The sequence below is a fragment of the Eptesicus fuscus genome, chromosome 16 (genome assembly GCF_027574615.1).
Source record: "Eptesicus fuscus isolate TK198812 chromosome 16, DD_ASM_mEF_20220401, whole genome shotgun sequence".
Classification (NCBI taxonomy): domain Eukaryota; kingdom Metazoa; phylum Chordata; class Mammalia; order Chiroptera; family Vespertilionidae; genus Eptesicus; species Eptesicus fuscus.
Window position 1 is genome coordinate 1,135,975 of NC_072488.1, and position 18,378 is coordinate 1,154,352.

Consider the following 18,378-nt stretch of genomic DNA (forward strand, 5'->3'; position numbering starts at 1 on the left):
GGCGGCTCCCGTCCCAAGTCCCCGCGCTTAGGAAACCGGGCGCGGTCGGGGCGCCGCCAGGAAACCGAAAGCGAAGCGGGGCGGGGGGGGTGGGGGCGAAGTCCGCGCCAACTGGCAGGGTGTGGGGGAAAGGCCGCGGCCCCCGGGTCCCTGGTTCCCCCCGCGCCACCCCAGGACCCGCCTTCCGCGCGGGCTCCGCAGGCGGCGCCGGGCGGGACTGCGCCTGCGCGGAGCTCCAAGCGCAGGTGGCCCTGGCCGGCGTGAGTCCGTCTGACCCTCTGTCCTCACTGGCCCTGCAGACGCCTTACCCCAGGGACCTGCAGGCCCTGCAGCCTTTTCCGGACCTGGACCCCCCGCCCTGGCCACCCATCCGCCCTGGCTCAGACCCAAGCTCCCCCCCCCCCCCCGGAGCTGCCCAGGGCTTGGCGCTTTCCTTAGCTTTCCCTCTTCTGCTGCGGACTCTCCAGCTGGGACCCCAGCTGTGCGCCTCCGAAGGGCCTGTCACCCTGCGGAACCCCAGAGGGAAGTGGGGGGGGGGTCCACCACGGACTGTGTGCATGCACCAGAATGCATCACCGGGGACACAGACAATGGGGGGAAGGGGTGGGGGTGGGGACAGGAGCAGGCTGGAAGAGGTCAATGGGGGGTGGGGAGGAAGACCTCTGTAATACTTTCAACAATAAAGGTTAAAAATAAACAAACAGCCCGGCACACACCAAGCCCGTGCCCAGGGCGCTGCCACAGGGACCCACAGGGACCCACAGGGACCCACAGTGTTTCACGGCCCGGAAAGGCCCCTGCGCCGTTGCTGCCGCATCCACGCAACGACTTGGGTGTTTCCTTCCGGTGTGGGCTCACTCGCTGATCTTCACAAAGGATCTGGCTGACGAAGCAACAAAAAATTCCCTGGGGGAAAATCTGGAACAAGCTTAGCATTAGATCGAGGTGCGAAGCAGAAGGTAAACTGAGAACAGCTAAGCTTTGCCGTGGGAACGTGTTGGTCGACGGTGGCAGGATGTTTGACGAGAAAGGAAACTTCGGACACAGCTCGTCTGGAGATGCGGGGGGAGTGGGGCGAGCAGACGGGAGGGGCTCGGAGGGGACGGGGCGCAGAGCCTCGAGAGCCGTCCGTGTGTTCCCTGCGAGCGAGACGCTGGGGGGCCGAGCTCCTTGCCGTGCTCAGCACAGGTGAACGTAAGAAAGGAACCTGCTCCTTGAAAATACTTTTATTGATTTCAGCGAGGAAGGGAGAAGGAGAGGTAGAAACATCCATGATGACAGAGAATCACTGATGGGCTGCCTCCTGCACGCCCCCTGCTGGGGATCGAGCCCTGCAACCCCGGGCATGGGCCCTGCCCTGGAATTGAGTGGTGGCCTCCTGGGTCATAGGTCAATGCTCAACCACTGAGCCGCGCCAGCCCGGCTCCTCTGTGTCCTGCATCCTCCTGGGAGGGAGCCTTTCTGGACGCTTCCACACCCGCCCCCCCCCCCACCTGTTCTTAATTCAAGCTTTCTCTCCATTTCCACCCACCTCCTCCCTACAGGGCACGTGAAGGTCATGACAGGGCCGTGTCTGCGCTCATCACGGTGACCTGGTATGGAACACGGAAGACACAACGTCCTCACTCATGAAGGAGAACCATGTCTCCAGCCCAGGGCCCTCCGTCCCGGGGCCGACGCTCTGTCCACGGAGCCAAACCAGCCAGGCCCCTGGGAAGGGGCTGGACCCTTGCTGATCCCCTCCCTTACGCCCACCCGCACCTGAAGCCTGGCCACCCGTCCCGATCGCTGTGCACCGACGGCCAGACGGGGACGGGCAGCTCGCGCACAGCTGGGTCCCGAGATGAGGTGCCCGCGGCGTCCCTGACCAGCGGTCTCTCTCACGTGTCCCTGCAGCTCACTGCCAGGGAGGATGCTCGGCCTGTGGGACCCCAGGGGGCGAAGGCTGAGAAGCCGGTGCCGGCCTCGCCGACTGTGATGGGGGCCCGCCAGGTTGCTCCCGCCCGGCTTCCCTTCCCTGGAACGAGCCCCGCCGGGGAGTGCCAGCTGCTTCCACGTCACAGCCAATCAGCAAACAGGAGGGTCACCTGGAGACACACCCTCACGCACGGGAATGAAATGAAAATGTGAAGGAATAGAACTGTCACTGTGGAGCGCGTCGGGGTTCTTTCATTTCTTTAAACACACACACACACTTCACACACACACACACACTCACACACAGTCACACACACACAGTCACACACACACACACACTTACACACACACTCACACACACACACACACCCTCACGCACGGGAATGAAATGAAAATGTGAAGGAATAGAACTGTCACTGTGGAGCACGTCGGGGTTCTTTCATTTCTTTAAACACACACACACACTTCACACACACACACACTTCACACACTTACACACACACACACACACTTCACACACTTACACACACACACACACTTCACACACTTACACACACACACACATACACACACACACTCACACACACACACTCACACATACTTACACACTTACATGTCTGTAAATGAGTAACATTACACTCAGCACACGGGTTGAATCACAGCTGACCAGGCAGGGGCAGGCAGGCCGAAGCGGTAACACCGCGCTGCAGAGCTCGACCCAGGGAGGTGGCCGCCAGTCCTACACACCCGCCACGAGAACGCGGAAAACCCCACCGGAAACGGCGGGGACCTGCGCGGGCGCGTCAGGGGAGAGAACACCCGGTCGTCAACACGTGGAAGGTGCTTCCCTGCATCGTCCTCAGAGGCCGGGGAACGAATTGAGAGGAGAGACCGCGACACAGGAGAGACCCCCGGGGAGGCTGCGGGGGAACCAGGCCAACAGCGTTGGGGGCAGCACGGGGGGCCGGGGTGCGGGCACAGGCCTCCCACGGTTCCAGGAGAGACGGGTGCGGGAGAGTCCGGAGCTGTGTGCCCAGGGGAGCACCCGTCGCCCTGCGAGCCAGGGCCCACTCCGGTTCGTGCACGCGCACGATGTTGACCCAAAGGCATGAACGGCACCGCCTCAGAGCCCTCCTCCGTCGAGCAGTGACTGAGCGGGTGCGGGGTCCCGGGCCGGTGCGGGGTCCCAGGCGGGTGCGGGGTCCCCGGCGGGTGCGGGGTCCCGGGCGGGTGCGGGGTCCCAGGCCGGTGCGGGGTCCCAGGCGGGTGCGGGGTCCCAGGCCGGTGCGGGGTCCCAGGCGGGTGCGGGGTCCCCGGCGGGTGCGGGGTCCCAGGCCGGTGCGGGGTCCCGGGCCGGTGCGGGGTCCCCGGCGGGTGCGGGGTCCCAGGCGGGTGCGGGGTCCCAGGCGGGTGCGGGGAGCTGGGAGCAGGACAGGCGGCTTCCGGCTCCGCGGAAGGGACACGGCCGTGGATGCCGAGCGGACGGGCTGTGCAGCCTGGGAGCCTGGTCCGTCTCGGAGTGAAAAGCTAGGCAGTTAGAGCGCCGACTGCGCTCGGAACGACCTCGGGTTCGATTCCCGGGCAAGGGCATGGGTCTCGGTTTCAGGTTTGATCCCCAGGCTGGGGGGGGGGGGGGGGAGAGAAAAGGGGGAGGCAACCAATCGATGTGTCTCTCTCACATCCATGTGTCTCTCCCCCGCCCCCCTCCATCTCTCCCTCTTTCCTTCCTTCCCTCCCACTCTTTCTAAAAGTCAATGGAGGAAATATCCTCAGGCGAGGATTAAATAATAATTAATAATGATAATAAATAAATGAGTGTGAGCAGGCAAACGTAGGGTGCGGCTGGAGAAAACAGGACGGGGTCATCCTGGCGGCTGAGGGAGGCCCTGGGCCCGGGAGGAGGTCGTGGAGAGGTCAAGGTCGAGGTGAAGTGTTTTTGTCGCTGTGTGTGTGTTTTTTTAACAAGATGGTGGTGGCCGAGGAGCGGTCACTCTGTCGGGAGCTCACTGTGCTGCGCATTCGCGACTCCATGTGCCTCTGTGAGCTCACGCACGTCTCACGCACCGTGGGCTCCGCGACGAACCAAAGCAAAAGGGAGAGGGTGGCGAGCAAGGACACCCATCCCACCGTCCCGCCGCGCCGGCCGTGCTGATGGCGCCACGGGCTGCCCGCGTCAGGGCCCGGGAATGTTGGGAATGTTGACGTGCTGAGCGGCAGGCGTCCGGGGCTCGGGAGCGCGATGGTGACGTCTGCCTGGGACCCAGCTGCGTGGATGCCCTTGAGCCGGCCGACCCCGAGGAGCGGAGAGAGGAGGGGGCTGCCTCGACCTCCCTCCCTGGCCTTTCCAAGCCACGACTTCCAGGAAGAAGGGCGCCCACCGCCGAGCCTCACCCCTCGGCGTGAGGAAGGCGATCAGGGAGAAGAAGCCCAGGTTCAGAGGCGCCGCGGTGACTGTCGGCTGCTGGGAGCCATCGCAGGAGGGACTCTGACTGCGTGATCTTACGTGTGTTTCACGTGTTAATGTTTTAAAAATATATCTTTATTGATTTCAGAGAGGAAGCGAGAGGGGGAGAGAGAGAGAGAACATCAGTGATGAGAGAGAATCATGGATCGGCTGCCTCCTGCACGCCCCCACACTGGGGATCGAGCCCACAACCCGGGCCTGTGCCCTGACCGGGAATTGAACCCTGACCTCCTGGTTCCTAGGTCGGCGCTCAGCCCCTGAGCCCCGCCGGCCGGGCCGTATATTAATCTTTTATCGGATTCACAGGAGCTGCCAGAGGACCGCGCTGGTGGGAAGAAGAGAGGAAGGAAAGGATGCCGGAGTGCACGCGTGAGTGAGGAGCGAGTGGGTGAACAAATGAATGGACATGAGACCGGGCCGGATCCATTGTTACTTACTGAAGAAGTAACGATAATGGGATAATAGCGGTTGGTGAGTGAGCAGTGCGGCACGTTTTCAAGTCCTAGTCCCATCCCGACGCCCGGCTGACCCAAGCTTCTCCGTGTGAAGTAAGTCAGTGCGAAGGGAGGGCAGCCGCGCCGGGCCCCGCGCTCCCGGGGCCGTGTGCAATGCTTCTGATCGTGCCCACCACGACGCTCGGTGCTTAGCACACATCACACCAGCCCGGCCGGCGGGGCTCAGGGGGTGAGCGTCGACCTAGGAACCAGGAGGTCACGGATGGATTCCCAGGCAGGGCACACGCCCAGGTTGTGGGCTCCATCCCCAGTGTGGGGCGTGCAGGAGGCAGCCGGTCCGTGATTCTCTCATCATTGACGTTTCTCTCTCCTCTCCCTTCCTCTCTGAAACCAATAAAAACATATTTTTAGAAAGATAGGCATTACGTCCTGTCATCCTCCAATGGCTCGTGTGCAGCCCGTATTCCCAGGGATGGCACCAAGAGCAAGCCGGGCGAGACCGTTATCTCTAGGTGAACAGCCGCGGCTGAGCTGGAGCCACACCTTCCAACCTGCGGCTCCCAACGCCCCATGAGGTCACTCCTGTCACCTCGTGTCACCTCCTGTGCCCTCCGGGACCTGGTGGGAAAAGTAAACAGATTGTTTTCGTTTCCTTATGCACACGTGATCTAGAAGAAAAAAACCACAAACCTACTTCTGGTTTGAGCCAGACGGGGGCGGGTGTGTGTGTGTGTGTGTGTGTGTGTGAACGCTGTGGGCGGGGCTGCAGGGAGGGCACTCAGTCAGGTTGCATAGCAGGTCCTCAGCACGCACCCCCTCGTGTCTCCCGCGCGGTTTCAGTTCCACTTCCCGGGAAACCGCGGTCTCCGTTTCCTTCCAGACAGGACTCTGCAACAGCGGCCTCCCCCCCCCCCCTCCCCCCCCCCCCCCCCCCCCCCCCCGCCCGCTGCGCAGGCTCAGCCTCAGCAGTTCCCACACGTGCAAAGCCCTCGGGTCTGGGGGTTACAACAGCTCAGGTGTTTGCAGCCGGAAGGCGATCCAGGGAGATAAACGGGACCCAGCGCCTCGGGGCTGATGGGTGAGGAGCTCGGGTTGGGGGCTCCCGCAGCTCCCGCGGGGACCAGGACCCTTGAGCACACGCCCGCACAGAGCTCACGGCAGAGGCGCAGAGAGAAGGCCCAGCACCACCTCCCACAGCGCTTTCCAAGAAAACTGTGAACATCCACAGCCAGCGCCTTCCTGGAGAAACAAGCGTCTGAGAGAGCGCCTGGTGCCTGGCCAGTGTGGCTCAGTGGACAGAGCGTCGGCCTGTGGACAGGAAGGTCCTGGGTTCGATTCCCAGTCAGGGCATATGCCCCTGTTGTGGGCTCCACCCCCACTGTGGGGAGTGCAGGAGGCAGCCGGTCCATGACCCTCTCTCATCATCGATGTCTCTCTCCCTCTCCCCTCCTCCCTGCGATCAGTACAAACACATGAAAGCTAAGTGCCTGGTGGTCCCACGGCTGTTACCGATGGCCAGAAGGCGCCGCGCTGCGGGGCAGTGTCCTCCTGCTCCAAGGGTCAGCGCTGTGAACGTGGAGTGAAGGGAACAGCCAGGACGGGTTGGGGTGCGCGAGTGAGGGGGTCACAGGGGGAGTGAGGGGGTCACAGGAGAGTGAGGGGGTCACAGGGGGAGTGAGGGGGTCACGGGGGGAGTGAGGAGGTCACAGGGGGAGTGAGGGGGTCACAGGGGGAGTGAGGGGGTCACAGGGGAGTGAGGGGGTCACAGGGGGAGTGAGGGGGTCACAGGGGGAGTGAGGGGGTCACAGGGGGAGTGAGGGGGTCACAGGGGGAGTGAGGGGGTCACGGGGGGAGTGAGGGGGTCACAGGGGGAGTGAGGAGGTCACAGGGGAGTGAGGGGGTCACAGGGGGAGTGAGGGGGTCACAGGGGGAGTGAGGGGGTCTCAGGGGGAGTGAGGGGGTCACGGGGGGAGTGAGGGGGTCACGGGGGGAGTGAGGGGGTCACGGGGGGAGTGACGGGGTCACGGGGGGAGTGACGGGGTCACAGGGGGAGTGAGAGGGTCACAGGGGGAGTGAGGGGGTCACGGGGGGAGTGAGGGGGTCACAGGGGGAGTGAGGGGGTCTCAGGGGGAGTGAGAGGGTCTCAGGGGGAGTGAGGGGGTCACAGGGGGAGTGAGAGGGTCACAGGGGGAGTGAGAGGGTCACAGGGGGAGTGAGAGGGTCACAGGGGGAGTGAGGGAGTCACAGGGGGAGTGAGGGGGTCACAGGGGGAGTGAGAGGGTCACAGGGGGAGTTAGAGGGTCACAGGGCAAGGATTGGGGTTGGGCGGCCACTGGGCAGGGAGGCAGCGGTCACACCTTTCACAGCGGACTTTCCCCGAGGCACCAGGTAAAGGTGATGCTAGAAGCCTCTAGAAGTGACGTCAGGCGTGAGTCACGCCAGGACAGAGGTGGCCTCTGGGTCTATCGCGATGCGGCACCTGCGTGCAGGCCCGGAGGCAGCGCCAGGGCGTCAGCGGAGTGCTCAGCCTGGCTCGGCGCCAGCTTTCGTTCTCGGGAAGAGAGAACCGAAACTGAGATCAGCTGAGCGTCAGCCCGAGGGCGTGTGCCGCCGCCGGGACAGTGTTTGCACACATATAAGCGCGCGGAGCGGCGCCGGCCACGGCCCGCACCATGTGGACACTGGCTCCCCTGGCGTTCCCCGGGAAGCTGCTGGGCGCCCTGTGGGGCAGCCTGGCGTCCCTGCTCCTGTGGCTCCGGGCGGCGCTCCGGCTGGCGGGGACCGACCGGGGCCGGGGGCGGCAGGAGGGGCCGGAGCCCGAGGGGGCCGGGGAGGAGGAGGAGGGCGGCCGCGGCCAGGACGGGCCCCTCACGCCCACCAGCGTCAACTACCACTTCACGCGCCAGTGCAACTACAAGTGTGGCTTCTGCTTCCACACGGCCAAGACCTCCTTCGTGCTGCCCCTGGAGGAGGCCCAGCGGGGGCTGCGGCTGCTCCGGGAGGCCGGTGAGTGCGCTCCGGCATCGGGCTCGGCCACGGCCACGGGCTGGGGGCGCACACGGGCTGGGGATGCACACGGGCTGGGGATGCACACGGGCTGGGGGCGCACACGGGCTGGGGATGCACACGGGCTGGGGATGCACACGGGCTGGGGGCGCACACGGGCTGGGGACACACGGGCTGGGAACGCACACGGGCTGGGGACACACACGGGCTGGGGGCGCACACGGGCTGGGGACACACGGGCTGGGGGCGCACACGGGCTGGGATGCACACGGGCTGGGGGCGCACACGGGCTGGGGACGCACACGGGCTGGGGACGCACACGGGCTGGGGGCGCACACGGGCTGGGATGCACACGGGCTGGGGGCGCACACGGGCTGGGGACGCACACGGGCTGGGATGCACACGGGCTGGGGGCGCACACGGGCTGGGGGCGCACACGGGCTGGGGGCGCACACGGGCTGGGATGCACACGGGCTGGGGGCGCACACGGGCTGGGGGCGCACACGGGCTGGGGGCGCACACGGGCTGGGATGCACACGGGCTGGGGGCGCACACGGGCTGGGGGCGCACACGGGCTGGGGGCTCACACGGGCTGGGGGCGCACACGGGCTGGGATGCACACGGGCTGGGATGCACACGGGCTGGGGGCGCACACGGGCTGGGGACGCACACGGGCTGGGGACGCACACGGGCTGGGGGCGCACACGGGCTGGGATGCACACGGGCTGGGGATGCACACGGGCTGGGGATGCACACGGGCTGGGGGCGCACACGGGCTGGGGACACACGGGCTGGGAACGCACACGGGCTGGGGACACACACGGGCTGGGGGCGCACACGGGCTGGGGACGCACACGGGCTGGGGACACACGGGCTGGGGGCGCACACGGGCTGGGGGCGCACACGGGCTGGGGACACACGGGCTGGGGGCGCACACGGGCTGGGGGCGCACACGGGCTGGGGACACACACGGGCTGGGGGCGCACACGGGCTGGGGACACACGGGCTGGGGGCGCACACGGGCTGGGGACACACGGGCTGACTCCGGGGAGGGGCTTCAGGTCGTTTAAACCACGGGGCTGGCTGGGGCCGTCCGCCCGGCGTCTGGGGAGAGGCGGTGGGAAGGCTGGGTACTGTCCGGCTTTGTCCAAAGCACCGATGGATCGGGTTTTTCCGAAAGCGTTACAGAGGCAAGTCCAGTCCGGCTGGTGTGGCTCAGGGGTGAGCGACGACCTAGGAACCAGGAGGTCAGGGTTCCCTTCCCGGTCAGGGCACCTGCCCGGCTTGCGGGCTCCACCCCCGGTGGGGGGCGTGCAGGAGGCAGCCGATCCGCGATTCGCTCTCATCATGGATGTCTCTCTTGCTAAAGTATTTCCGACGCTCCAACGCGCCCCGTTCGCCCTCTTGCACCGCCACGTCCCCCCCCCCCGCCCCCGACCCCCCGCGTCAGCACAGCCTTCGAGGCCCGGGGCAAGCTCAGTGTTGCCATCAGCACCCCCTCCCCAACGCCTTAGGTGCCCCGTGCAGTGGGCACATCGCGCCACACCCCCGAACCCCAACATCGCACCCCCGAGCCTGTGGTCACACTGGCCCCTCTTCCGGAATGCCGGGCACCCCAATCTCTGTGGGGGGCGCTCCTGCTCCTCTTCGGGCAGACGAAGGCCCTGCCCTTCCGCTGTGACCCCAGGCCCTCGTCTGGCGGCCTTGTCCATGTTGAGGTTTTGTTTTTAACATCCGGGTCCCCAAAGAGTTTGCGTTCCAGGGGTGACGCTCAGCCGTTGTGTGTCACGCCCGGCAAAGGAGCTGGAACGGAGCAGGGCCCTAGCACGCTCGGGGTGGGGAGGGAACGGGGCACGGAGCCTGTGTGGGGAGCAGGCTCGTCCTGTGGGAGGGTCTTCAGCTCCTGAGTCCCACGGGCCTGGGCTTGAGTTACAGGGTTTATCCGGCATCCAGCGTCTCTGGATCAACAATCGTTAAACGCAGATAAAAAGGTAACTCCGTACTCAGGGCCGTTTACAAGGCACAGGCCTGTGCGTGCTGATGACTGCTCACAGGTGACAGCCCGTCCCGGGCAGCCGCAGCCGTAAATACGTCCACGCGGTGAGCTCAGTGACCTCTCAGGCGGTGACCTCTCAGGTGGTGACCTTTCAGTGACCTCTCAGCGGTGACCTCTCAGGCAGTGACCTCTCAGGTGGTGACCTTTCAGTGACCTCTCAGGCCGTGACCTCTCAGGGTCAAGCCGATAACAGCGACGGGATGGGAATGGCTCAGGTGCAGGCTGGGCGGCGTGCCCGGTGAGCAGGTGTCTGGCTCGGAGAGGAACATCTATGTCGGGGACGACTGAACACGTAAATTCACATCTAACCTGAGCTCATTTCCTTTACACGTGCAACATATTTAACGTTAAAACACGCGGACTGCAGCGCCCTCCGCGTACTTCTCTGGCTCTTCAACCGAGAGGCTGACGCGTTCACCCACAGGAGCCGCGGGGACCCGTGCACGCGTGTGTCACCTTCCCGTGGGCACCACTGGGGACGGGCTGGCCTGTCTGAGACCTCCCCCTCTTCCCTCCCTCAGCTGCTCATCACATTTTTAAATATGTTTTTATTGGTTTCAGAGAGGAAGGGAGAGGGAGAGAGAGAAACATCCGTGATGAGAGAATCATGGACCGGCTGCCTCCTGCACGCCCCCTATTGGGGATGGAGCCCTCAACCCGGGCCTGTTCCTTTGACCGGGAATCGAACCGTGACCTCCTGGTTCATAGGTCGACGCTCAACCACTGAGCCACACTGGCCGGCCAGCTTCTCGTCCTTTCGTCCCCTCCCACACCTGCTCCTCGGCTTCGGCGAGAGCCTCGTGGGCCCGCACCCCCCTGTGAGAGGGTCTCCCTTTCCTGGTTACCCGCCCGTTCAACCAGACTCCCGGGGGGGGGGTGTTCGCCTGGAGGACGCTGCCTGTCGCTGGAGCCCCCCAGCCTGTGAGCTTGTCCTCAGCGGCGAGAGCAGGCACCGCTGGCCAATCACAGCACCGCTGAGAGCGGAGGGCCCAGGAGGGACCAACCGCTGTGATTCGGGGTGCCCTCCCCGGGACTGTTCGGGCAAGGTCGGGGCACCCTCTTTATAAAGCTCCTTGGGGAGAACAGGACACAGGCCCAGGGAAGTCCTGGGGCCGGTCACCCTCAGGATCGGGACTCGGGCGGGAGCCTCGCTGCGGTTCTGGGGGAGGAAGCGGGCAGGTGCGGCATCCGGCGCTGGGCACAGGGGCTGCCCGGCCGTCTGGCCCCGCTGCAGGGGCAGCGAGCAGCTCAGAGTGTGAGCCCAGGGAGCCGGGGTGGGTGCTCCCCTAACTGCTGCCCCGGACGGAGCCGAGCGCCTGTGGCCAGGGCCGGCCTGGGGCCAGGTCGCGTCCTTAAGAGCTGCTCCAGCTGCGCGGAGTCCGTCACCCCGGCCTCTGCTGGGGAGATGGGGCGGGAGGTTCTCGGGAACTGTGTGGCCGGCGTGCCGTGTCCACGAAGGCGCATGGTGGACATGGCAGGACATTGAAGGAAAGCCTCTGGAAGAGGAAAGGCACATCCGTGCGAAGGCGTGTTTGTAACGTGTTTCTAACGTGTTTGTAACAGTTTCCCAGACACCGGGCAAGGCTTGGGAACCTAGAGGACAGGAAGCACGGCCTTCCAGCTCAGCGTGCAGAGGGTCCCCCCTGAACTGACCGGGGGTCTCGATTAACACCTACAAGTCCTCGCTTTCATTCTGACTTTACTATTTTGTTACTTTTTTCCCCCAAAATAAGGGAGTAAATCAACTGAGAGCAGGGCTAGGATTCGGGGCAAGAGGCACTGGTCCCAGGAGGGGAGGGGAGGGGAGAAGGAGGAGGACAGGGGAAGGAAGTCCCAGAACTGAGGGGCTGCTGCGGAGCCTTCCGGATGGTTCTACATGGGGGAGGGGTGTGTGCTGTGCTCACCTCTGGCTGCCTCACCGCATCCCGGGCCCCTCAGGCAAGTCCCTCGGGAGTGTAACTCGGTCCCTGCATTCCCGTGTGGCCATTCAGTAGGAGGAATGGGGACTTCCGTTTCCTGGTGAAACCCGGGCTGACCAGCCGGTCATTATGGCGCGGGGCGGACTGCCTGGGCCTCGGGGAGGGGAAGGCAAGGAGAATCTCACTGCGTGTCTGTGACGCTGAGAACACAAGGCTTTGGCATGGAGGTGATGGCGGGTGCCTGTGGCCGGAGAAATGGGAGAAAATGTGCCTGGGCCCTGGCTGGTGTGGCTCAGTGGGTAGAGCACCGGCCTGTGGGCTGAGGGGTCCGGGGTTCAGTGCCGGTCGGGCCCATGCCTGGGTCTCGGCTCCATCCCAGTGGGGGGCGTGCAGGGGCAGCCGGTCCAGGACTCTCTCTCACCGTGGTGCGTCTCGGCCCCCCAGGCATGGAGAAGGTGAACTTCTCGGGCGGGGAGCCCTTCCTGAAGGACCGCGGCGAGTACCTGGGCCGCCTGGTGAGGTTCTGCAAGCAGGAGCTGGGCCTGCCCAGCGTGAGCATCGTCAGCAACGGCAGCCTCATCCGCGAGCGCTGGTTCAAGGACTACGGTGAGCGCCCCCCCCCCCCCCCGCCCCCCCCCCCCCCAGGCCGCCCCTGCGCGCTGCATTTCCTTCCTGGGACGGGAGGGACCGAGCAGGCTTGTTCTAATCTCTTCACCAGCTGCGTGTGGAGTAACGGCGTGTGAGTTCTGCAGGGCTCCCGTAAACACGTGTGCGCGGGCAGATAACAGTATTTGTGCGCGCAGCTCCTCGGCCGGGCCGCCTGGGTGGCGAGCAGGGCTGGGCTCCGGCTTCCCCACCAGCAGGCAAGCCCCACCCTTTTGCTCCTTTGCTATCAACGTTAAGTCTCCTAGAAAGTAAGCGACTGGCCCGGCCGCGTGGCTCAGGGCTGAGCATCCACCTGTGAACCAGAAGGTCAGGGTTCAATTCCCAGTCAGGGCACAGGCCCGGGTTGTGGGCTCCATCCATCCAGTGTGGGGCGTGCAGGAGGCAGCCGATCAGTGATTCATCGTGGATGTTTCTCTCTCTCCCCTCTCCTTCCTCTCTGAAATCAATTATATACACACACACACACACACACACACACACATATAAAATAATAAAAGGGTAATATGCTAATTAGACCGGACAGCCGAACGAACTTCCAGATGACCTTTTGGACGAAGCCGGGGCTGTGAGGGCGGAGCCCCTTGCACGAATTTCGTGCACCGGGCCTCTAGTGTGTGTGTGTGTGTGTACGTGTGTGTGTGTATGTGTGTATGTGTGTGTGTGTGTGTATGTGTGTAAGTGTGTGTGTGTGTGTGTGTGTGTGTGTGTATGTGTGTGTACGTGTGTGTGTGTGTGTGTGTGTGTGTGTATGTATGTGTGTATGTGTGTGTGTGTGTGTATGTGTGTGTGTATGTGTGTATGTGTGTGTGTGTGTGTGTGTACGTGTGTGTGTGTGTGTGTGTGTGTGTAAAGATGTAGGCCTGCAGAGCTCATAGATCTAACGCACCGCCCGCCCTCAGGAGGACGTGCGGGTAGGAGCTCACACACGGGCGGAGAGTTTCTCTCGTGTGTAAACGTCGCCGGCATCCTGTGAGGCGTCTTCTTTTCTAAGATTATTTCACCGAGTGTAGCGTGTTTCCGTGAGTGCCGTGGGGCCGGGCACACGGCGTTTAAACAATGACAGCGGACGCATAAGGCGGGTTTGTTTCATCCCGAGGAGGACAGAGCCGCCGCCGGGCTGGGTCCGCAGGGGAGATCTGGACGCCGCCCTTTCCCGCAGGCCAGTACCTGGACATCCTCGCCGTCTCCTGCGACAGCTTTAACGAGGACGTGAACGTCCTCATCGGCCGCGGCCAGGGGAAGCTCAACCACGTGGAGAACCTGCGGCAGCTGAGGCGCTGGTGCCGGCAGTACCGCGTGGCCTTCAAGATCAACTCGGTCATCAACCGCTTCAACGTGGACGAGGACATGCGCGCCCACATCCAGGAGCTGAACCCGGTGCGCTGGAAGGTGAGCGCCGGCGGCTCCGCCCACGGCCACTCCACGCCGTGCTGGCGGGATCGGCTTCGGGGAAGTGGAGATGGTGAGCCTGCAGCTCCGAGCCACAGAGCCAGCCGGGAGCCAGGTCCTTCTTTTTAACCTTTTGCACTCGGATGTCGAGTGTGACTCGACACGGTTAGCATTAGAATTAAGGAATCGAGAAAAAAGCAAGCAAGTGCGAAGGGTTAAAAATATGTTTTTACTAGAGGCCGGTGCACGAAATTCATGCACGGGTAAGGTCCCTAGGCCTGGCTGGCGATCAGGGCTGATCTGTGGGGCGACGGGCGAGGTGATGGGGGGCGGCCCGCTGGCACCTGCCTTGGCTGTCCTGGGGCCTGTGGGCTGGGGGCAGCTCTTACGTTGAGCATCTGCCCCCTGGTGGTCAGTGCACATCATAGCAACCGTATGCTCCGCTGGTTGTTCATCTGTTTGGTTGATTTGCATATCACGCTTTTATTATATAGGATTGATTTCAGAGAGGAAAGGAGGGAGAGAGAGAGAGAGAGAGAAACTTCCATGATGAGAGAGAACCATCGATCGGCGGCCTCCTGCACGCCCCACACTGGGGATGGAGCCCACACCCCAGGCTTTGGCGTGCAAACACATGTCATGTATGTGTTCGCATGGCCCGCACATCCTTCCAGGAGCCTTTGCTATTCTGTAGTCCGAACACGTAGATGACGAAACCAGATCACATACCACCGAGGCCGTTGTTTCTGTGTCTGCCTGTTAGGAACGTCTGTGCTCCCTGAGCCCCAGGGCGAGCTCGTGTCCCCAGAGCAACGTCTTTCTAGAATGTTCCTCAGTCTGAGGGGCCGACTCGGCTCAGGAGAGGAGGCGGGGGCGGGGGCCTGGTTTGGGTGGCACCGGCGGGACGCTCTCGCCAGCACACGCGTGTTCCAGGTGTTCCAGTGCCTCCTCATCGAGGGCGAGAACGTGGGGGACAGCGCCCTGCGCGAGGCCGAGCGCTTCGTCATCAGCGAGGAGGAGTTCCAGGGCTTCCTGGACCGGCACCGCGGGGTGCCCTGCCTGGTGCCCGAGAGCAACGACAAGGTGGGCGCCCCGCCGGCCCGGCACACCGCACGCTCAGATCCACCCCAGGGGACCCCTCTCCCCGGCTCCAGTGTCACGTAGAGACGGGGCCGGGGGGAGTCTAGGGCTGCGGCCGCCATCCGTCCTGCGCCCTCCAGCCCTGGGGCCTTTGTTTTTTTAAAAAAAAATACTTTTACTGATTCTAGAGAGAGGCAGGGAGAGGGAGAGAGAGATAGAAACATCCATGATGAGAATCATGGACCGGCTGCCTCCTGCACGCCCCTTCCTGGGGGTCGAGCCCGCAACGGGGCATGTGCCCTGACCAGAATCGAGCCCGGGACCCTTCAGTCTGCGGGCCGGCGCTCTATCCACTGGGCCACACTGGCCAGGACAGCCCTGCGGCCTTTGCGTGAGCTCAGGGTGCCCCCCCTCCCGCGGGCGTGGTGCCACTGCGGAGGGCTGGCGCGAGAGACGAGCGCTGGTCTCTCCTGGGATACAGACGCTGGAAAAGGGGGCAGTGGGGTGGCTGGGGGCATCGGCCGCTGGGGGTGCCGGGTAACCAAGAGCAGGCTCTCCCACCGCGAGAGGAGATGGGCAAGTCGCCGGGAGACTTTTATTCCGAGCGACACGGGACCCTTTAGGCACCGGGCAGGGAACCGGGCTTCGAGACTGGGGGGTCGGAACACACACACCAGCTGCCCTGGAGGGTTGGGGGGGAGGTGGGGAGCGGGGAGGCTCACCTGGGGGCGACAGGCCCAGACACGGAGGCGAGGTGGGAAGCGCTGAGCCCGGGGTGACGATCCCACACACACAGCCCCCGAGCGTGAGGCTGACCTGCAGACAGCGTGTCCCTGTCCCTTTGCAGATGAAGGACTCGTACCTGATCCTGGATGAGTATGTGAGTGCCCCCGGCCGCGCGCCGTCCTGCAGATGGGTGAGGTAGCCACGAGGGCCGAGAGCATCGCGCCGGCCCACCGCGGTCCTCGGCCAGCGTTTCAGCTTTCTTTCTTCCTTCTTTCTTTTGTTAATCCTCGCCCAAGGATATTTTCCCATTGGTTTTTAGGGCGAGTGGAAGAGAGAAACGTCCATGTGAGAGAGACACATCAACGGGTTGCCTCCTGCACGAGCCCCGAGCAGGGCCTGGGCCAGGGAGGAGCCTGCAACGGAGCTGGACCCGAATCGAGCCCGGGACCCGCTGGTCCTCAGGCCGACACTCTACCCACTGGGCCGCACCGGCCAGGGCGGCACTGCACGTTTCCATGGTCCCCGAGCCGCATTCGCGTCGCCCGGCCCGGCCCCTGCGCCAGGTGCTGGCTCATGCCCTGGGGCAGGCTCAGCGTGAACCCGCCCCTGTACTTGCTCGGAGCCTCGGGATGGGTTCCCCGTGTGACTCTGGGCCCACGGACGTGCGTGCCGTGGAAGCGAGCATGACGGTGCCTCTCTAGAGCCGCCATGACCCCTCCCCTCACCGCCCTCCCGGGGAGAAGGGAGACCCCTCCTCAAAACGCCCCCCTGGCTGGTCCTGTTTTGTGTGGCCCCTTTTTTTGGCGGTGGGGGGAGGGGTCTGGATCCATACCGTTTTGCCCATATTTCTAGACCAGAACAAATAATTCCATTCAAAGACCTGTATTTATTTATTTATTTATTTATTTATTTAAAATATATTTTTATTGACGTCAGAGAGGAAGGGAGAGGGAGAGAGAGAGAGAAACATCCACGATGAGAGAGAATCATGGATCAGCTGCCTCCTGCACGCCCCCCACTGGGGATGGAGCCCGCAACCAGGCATGTGCCCTTGACTGGAATCAAACCTGGGACCCTTCGGTCCGCAGGCTGATGCTTTATCCACTGAGCCACACCAGCCAGGGCCCAAAGACCTGTTTTTAACACAAATGAGTCTAATGAGAACTATGGCGGCAATTCTTAAGCTGGATTTGGTCTTTTGAGAGACGCTTAGTGTGACTTTTTAGCTTCTTATTGTTTTCAAGTTCGTCAAAGGTAGTTCACGGCTACTTATTCCGTGTTCCTGTGGGGCGTGAGGGGTGAGGTGAGCGTGAGAATGCGGCGCCCGGGGCCCTGCAGGCTGAGCCGCATCCAGCCCGCGGCTCTCGGCTAACACGGGCTGGAATGAGGGGAATACCCCCAAATCGGGTTGAAGCCCAACAGTGCGTCGTACGGGCGCACGATGAGGAACCCCCCGTGTCTGTGCTGCCCTTTCAGATGCGCTTCCTGAACTGCAGAGAGGGCCGGAAGGACCCGTCCCCGTCCATCCTGGACGTGGGCGTGCAGGAGGCCATCAAGTTCAGCGGGTTCGACGAGGAGACGTTCCTCAAGCGCGGCGGGAAGTACGTCTGGAGCAAGGCCGACCTGAAGCTGGACTGGTAGAGCTGCCGGCGCCGGGCCACGTGGCCACGGCGTGCGTTACCGTGGACACGGAAACCCACGGATGCGGGCACTTGCTGGGGTCACTTCGCCTGCTCGGTTTGGGTCTGGGATTTTTGAGCTCCGTGTCCTGTGATGCCTGCGTTTCCATCTCCAAGTTACTTCCTCTCGTTTGTTCGTGTGACGGTCACGTCTTTTCTGCTGAATCCCCAGAGGCCAGTGTTCACATCTGGAAAAGCTGGGACTCCTCCCTGCGGCCACGGCTGCTTGTGGCAACGCCGTCTCCCTTCCCGCCCTCGCACCGTGGCCACCCGGACTCCCTCCCCCGGCGTGCAGAGCGCGGCACCGGTGTGTCCGGCTCAGGAACGGCCGCCTCATCAGGCTTCGGTGCCGGCCCGGGGAGGTAGCCGCGTCCCCCATGATGCCGGGCCCAGCCCAGGGCCCAGGCTGACAGCTCCTGAAATGAGGGCTCTCTCTCCCTCGCTCTCTCTCGCTCTCTTTCCTCTCCAAGATTCCTAGCAAATCCCAGGCACACTTCCCAGTTCACGATGCAGCTGACCTTGGGGTGCTGCGTGAACCCATTCTTCAGCCACACGAGTCTGTTCAGCAGGAACTGGCCAGTGTAGGGGGCAGATGGCGGTGGGCACGGGCGGGACTTCCGGGCGCCCGGCGTGTGGGAGAGTGAGGAGGGGCACACGCCGCACCTGACCCCCATGTCGACGAAGCCGAGGGCCGGGTCCTGCTTCTCGAGTCCTCGGGGTCACGGGCAGTGAAGCGCCGTGCAGGCCCGGGGACGGGGCCCCGCGTCTCGCCTCGCACCACGAGAGACCGGGAGGGACCTGTCCCCGAAAGGGGTCAGGGCCAGAGCCTTGTTTATGTAACCGAGTCCTTGTTTAAGGCCTGGAGAAGGATAGCTTCCTGTCATTGTTCCCAAAAGAGCAAAATCACGGAAAATTTTTGGCCGGAGCAGAGGGAAGAGCTATTTCCATCCCGCTGCCGCTCCGCTGCCCGCCACGAGGGGGCGCATGGCCGGCTGCGTAGCCGCCCCGCTGGCCGATCTGT

The 18,378-nt window shown here is 63.7% G+C and overlaps 1 protein-coding gene across 1 annotated transcript; it reads left to right on the plus strand.

The window, feature by feature from the left end:
- Positions 1-7,508: 7,508 nt before the first annotated feature.
- On the plus strand, positions 7,509-18,378 carry RSAD2 (radical S-adenosyl methionine domain containing 2). Its single transcript, XM_054728337.1, has 6 exons — positions 7,509-7,842; positions 12,262-12,423; positions 13,643-13,872; positions 14,806-14,955; positions 15,800-15,832; positions 17,155-18,378. The coding sequence occupies exons 1-6, from the start codon at positions 7,509-7,511 to the stop codon at positions 17,317-17,319; spliced, it is 1,074 nt and encodes a 357-aa protein (XP_054584312.1). The 3' UTR covers positions 17,320-18,378.

What these genes read in the sequence shown, in the direction of transcription:
- RSAD2 (XM_054728337.1), top strand. Translation starts at nt 7,509, where the DNA reads ATGTGGACACTGGCTCCCCTGGCGTTCCCCGGGAAGCTGCTGGGCGCC. An exon ending in GCGCTGGTTCAAGGACTACG is followed by an intron (nt 12,424 to 13,642) that starts GTGAGCGCCCCC and finishes CCTTTCCCGCAG; the next exon opens with GCCAGTACCTGGACATCCTC. An exon ending in TGCCCGAGAGCAACGACAAG is followed by an intron (nt 14,956 to 15,799) that starts GTGGGCGCCCCG and finishes GTCCCTTTGCAG; the next exon opens with ATGAAGGACTCGTACCTGAT.